Genomic DNA, 5,051 nt, shown 5'->3' on the forward strand with positions numbered 1-5,051 from the left:
ATATTTTTTAAACAATTTTTTTAAATAATTGTATTTAAAATATATTAGTAAATTTATTTAAAAATATATTGAATATTATTAACATTTAATATTGTAATATTTATTATTAAATTATAAAATTAATAATAAATTTTTATAACAGTAAAAATTATACATAAGATAAAACAAATAAAATTAATTTTTATTAATAAATAAATAAAATAAGGAGCCAAACAAAAAAGAAAATAAGAAATGTGATTGGAATAAATATAGCTTTTAAAATAAAATCAGAATAGAAAATAAATTATTTATAATATAATAGAGAAAAGAAAAGAGACGTAATTGGAGTCAATCTTATAAAAAATATATATATATATTAACCTTAACATAATAATTAAAAATAATATATATTTATTATACATCACTTTTAGTATCCTTAACCAACACTCTTAAAATAATGATTAACATCACCTTTCAAACAAATACTGCATGAAAAGGCCGGCTGGGAGTCGAACATAGGCGAAAATATTGAGTGTGTGTGTGCTCATATGAGCGACGGGTGAGATTAAACATTTCTATTTTATTCATAATTATTTCATTTTTTTATAGCATGCAAATTGCCAAAAAATGAAAAAAGAAAAACAAAGGAAAGAGCGAAATTTCTCGCTTCTGTCGAAATCATAACCCAAATAAAGATTAAAAAAAAATATAAAAGAAAGAAAAGCAAAATCAGCTCTTCTTGCCTTCCTCGCCACCGTCTTCCAAGTAAGCCTTCTTCCTGCGGTCGGCCCTGGCTAACAGACAAATCACGACGAAACACGTGGCATACATGGCGTGAACCTTCCAGCTGGTCTTGGGCGGCTGGTGCAGCACCACCCTGTGAAAAACCGCCACGTAGTAATGCAGCCCGACAGCAAAGCCCACAAAAGTCTGGCCCAGGCCCAACATCTTCGAGGCCGGCCCAGTCTCCGTCGAGAATACCAGCACCAGGTACATCAGCAGCAGCAGGAGGTACAACACATACGCCAGCGTCTGCAGCACCTGCACGCACACGTACGTGGACCACGACGTAGCGTAGAAAAACTTCAGCGGCTCCAAGCCCGTCACCACCGAAGACAGGCACAGGATCGAGAAGTATATGGCGAGGTAAACTTGGATGAAGATGAGGAGCTTCTGCAGCGAGAAATAGGCTTTGATTCGATGGAATATGAGAGAGACTAAGATCAAGGGGATTACGATGAAGGCGAAGGAGACTGTGGAAGCGACGGTGGCGGCGTATTTGGTGCCCACAATGGGCTTGAACCCCTTTGTGATCTCCTTGTTTGCTCTGGTGAGGTAAACTTTGGAAGTAGTTGAAATTCTCTCCAAATCTGGCAACAGTGTTTCCTGGAATTTGGAGGTTAGATCCCTGAACTCTGCGACCAAGTCGTCTTCATCATCTTGGTCTGCCCAGCTGGGTTGCGTAGGCTTCTGGGTCTTTGTTGGATTGGGTTTCGGTTTTTCTGGGTTTTTGGATTTGAGCTGCTCGGAAAGCTTTTTGTCCAACTGAGTTTGGGAAGGTTTTGATGTAATGGGTTTGGTCGTCTTGTTCTTGGGCGAGATCTGCTTGATTAGATCCGGTGTCTTCTTGGCTAGATTTGAACTGACCTTGGTCGAATTTGAGGATTTGACGGTGGAGTTGAGCTTCTTGAGCTGAGCTTTATTAAGGTTGGCCTTTTCTTGGTTTGCATCTTTGGCGGATTGGACGAGCTTGGTCTTGTTCTTGGCCGTCTCTGAGGCGAGCTTGATGAGTTTAGACTGGTTTTGGGGGGAAGAAGCAGTGGTTTTGATCAATTTGGTTTGGTTTTGGGGGGAAGTGGAGGTGGATTTGATGAGTTTGGTTTGGTTTTGGGGGGATGAGAGAGTGGTGTTGGTGCTGGATTTCTTCTTGATGGAGGATTGAGATTCTTTCTGAAGCTCCAGCAGCAGTCTTCTCGTGGCCAGGGAGGAGTCGCCATGGCTCAGGGGCTGAGCTAAAACAATTGGGAGAGAAGTGAAAAGGAAGAGGGCAGAGTACAGAAGAAGTAGATTGGTGAAACTGTTGTACTGAAGTGGAGCCATGCTCTGCAATCCCTGTCTTTCTTGCTCCGCAGATCTAATAGGCCCTTCTAAGATTCAGAGCCCCCCAACCCCAACGACTGGATCTACGATTTTAGAGAGAGAGAGAGTGGGTGAGTGTGTGTGTGTGTGTGTGTAATAAAGAGTGATACAGAATTTTGTATGTGAAAGGGGGAAGTGAGTGACGCTGTGAGAAGCCTTTAATAATGGCAAGGAGGAGGTGGAGGACGAGAGAGGGTGATGAGATCGGTCACATGGCGCAACTAGACACCCTACGCGTTTTTAGTTCTTCTTCCCCCCTTGTATTAAAGATGCACCTTGCAAGCCTAACTATTTTATATTGATTGTTTTTATTATTATTATTATTATTATAATAAATATATTTATTTTAATATCAGTTAATAACAAATATTTTAACTTAAAAATGAATCGTAATAGACACACTTTATTTAAAGATAAAAGCATTTTTATTAATAATTATCTTATACCTTTATCTCTCAAGATAGAAAAATAAAAAATAAAAATAGCAATGTACTTTGGCTGACACCCGTGATCTAAAATTACACCCTTTGTTCCATTGAGATGACACTTTGATTTATAGAATCTATTTGTTGTGTCACACTAATTTCCATACTTTTAAGTCATTAATTTATGTGGTTGGACGTCAAATGTATGGCTCCTTTTGGTCTGTCCACATCCTTTAATGGGAGGTTTAGTTTTGCCCTCCATCCTCTCTTTATGGTACCCTATAAATCTTGTTTCTTTGTTGGTGATTGAATGAGAGAAAAGATCCCAACTTCCTGATTTATGGATACATGCATTGGGTTTACAAATATGGAGATTTCTCTATCATATAAGTCTTTATTTAGCGTCTTTTTATCATGTGTAAAAATTATTTTTAATTTTATATTTTATTTGAAAAATATGTTTTATAATGTTGGAGATTTACGATTTGTCTATATATTTATCTCTTTACTTTTTATATTTTCTGCATTTTTTAGGGGCTGAGATTAGGTTTATTAAAAGAGAAAATAAGAAGATAGGTTTATTACGTGAAGATAAAAAATAAGAATTTTCTTAATTATAGGAGATAATTTTTTTTTTTTGAATTTTTAAAAGATAGCTATCAAATTTATATATGAGTTGTGCTATTTGTACATAATAACTTTTACAGATTAGTTTACAGGAGGAAGAAATTGACCATTTTACCCTATATGAATTTAATTATTTTGCCCTTATGTAAAATCTCTCTCTACTCCCAAAATCTGGAGAACGTCGAACTTAACGTGATATCTCATTCTCTTTCAGTTTTTCAAGAAGGCTTCTCATTGATCAACATATTTAGCAGTTTCAACTTTTAAATTGTATTATTTTACAGTTTGCATCATTATGAGAAAATGAATATGGAAGAAGATTTTGGAGAGAAGAAAGCCATGATTTTTTTTGTTAGTTTGTGAAGAAAACGCTAGAAAATTTGAAGGAAAATCCAAGACAGAAAGAGATAAATTTGGAAAGAATTTTCTGTGATGAAAAAGATTTTCCATCTTGTCCTTTCTCTTTCTCTCATTTCTCCAGTTGGAAATCAAACAAAAGCCAAACCAAAAATCCATAATCTTCTCCTCAGGCCAATCTACACAAAACAAAATATAATCACTTTAAATAACTAATTTCTGCATTGAAGCAGAGGGAGAACTTGAAGAAGTTCGAATTCAATACTGATAGTTAGGTTTTATACAAGAAAATCAGATGAAATAAAGAGCGAACATAGTAAAAAAAAAGGAAAAAAAAAAAAAAACTCAGAAAAACCAAACCCAAATGAATCTCAAATTTGCTTTGCCCCAAAACTTGCCAAAGTCTCATATTCAAGAGACAAAAACAGGGTTCTTCAATAACAGAGAGAGAGAGAGAAACTTCCAAACCCAAAGCTAGCCACCAGAGCAATGGCTAAAGCTGGAAGCAGAGGTAGAAGAAGTAGAGATTGGCCACCAGAGCAATGGCTTCTAAGATGGAGACGATCTTGAAGAGGAAGTCGTTGACGAACCAAAGCTAGAAGCTAAGTTTCTTCCACCGGAGGTCGGAGCTTTTGAACCACCACCGCGACGAGCCCTTCTTCCCCTACCACTTGAAGATGAACGATCCCAGCTTTTCTCCATTCTTCTATCTCTCTTTCTCTCTTTATTCATTTAGATGAGATTCACATTTGAATATATCGCGATAAATTGGTGTACTTTACACCTGAGATATCGCTAATTTCTCGCGATACCTCGTCTCTGTAAAGTATTCTGTAAAAGCTATTATGTACAACTAGCATAACTCTTTATATATATGCATGTGATTAGTTTAATGGAAAAAACAAGAGAATAATATATTCTCTAATACCTCTTGTTTCATGGTATCAGAGCCACTAATTCTGGTAGCTCTAAGTTGTTAAATCCTATCCAAACATGGTTGGAATCTAGTCGACTTCAGCAGAATCATCCACCACCCCATCTACCAATCTTATAACCCAATCACCATCACCCTTAGTCAAGTCCACTACCCCATCTGTCAATCCTAAAACCCAATCACCATCACCCTTAGTCGAAACCTATATCTGCAAATCACTCACCATAAACTTAGTAGAGTGAATTATTGAGAATGGTTGTAATCTGTGATGCTTGTGATAAGAGGAAAATGAAAGGGCGATAAGAGGAAAAGGAAAGGCTGGACATCTAATGGGGGTGATCTTATCACCATCGAAGATAGCACTGAACTAAGGAACATGAGAGGCTGAAAACTCAATCGTGATGGTTTGGCTCATCAATTCCATGGAGCCAAGCATAGGCAGAACCTATATGTTCTACAAAACAACAAGAGAGATATGGGAAGTTGCGTAAGAGGTCTACTCAGATGTAGAAAACACCTCTTAATGCTTTGAAGTTAGGTCCAAAATTCAAAATACCCATCAAGGCTCCATGATCGTAACTGAATATTAC

The 5,051-nt window shown here is 36.8% G+C and overlaps 1 protein-coding gene across 1 annotated transcript; it reads right to left on the reverse strand.

Annotated features, from left to right (window-relative positions):
* Positions 1-539: 539 nt before the first annotated feature.
* LOC127804923 (uncharacterized) lies at positions 540-2,345 on the reverse strand. The gene has a single exon (XM_052342026.1). The coding sequence runs from the start codon at positions 2,077-2,079 to the stop codon at positions 709-711; it is 1,371 nt and encodes a 456-aa protein (XP_052197986.1). The 5' UTR covers positions 2,080-2,345; the 3' UTR covers positions 540-708.
* Positions 2,346-5,051: the final 2,706 nt, after the last annotated feature.

Source organism: Diospyros lotus, chromosome 6 (genome assembly GCF_014633365.1).
Source record: "Diospyros lotus cultivar Yz01 chromosome 6, ASM1463336v1, whole genome shotgun sequence".
NCBI classification, from domain to species: Eukaryota; Viridiplantae; Streptophyta; class Magnoliopsida; order Ericales; family Ebenaceae; genus Diospyros; species Diospyros lotus.

Bases quoted from the DNA above. Each gene is read 5' to 3' on its own strand.
- LOC127804923 (XM_052342026.1), bottom strand. From the start codon at position 2,079: ATGGCTCCACTTCAGTACAACAGTTTCACCAATCTACTTCTTCTGTAC.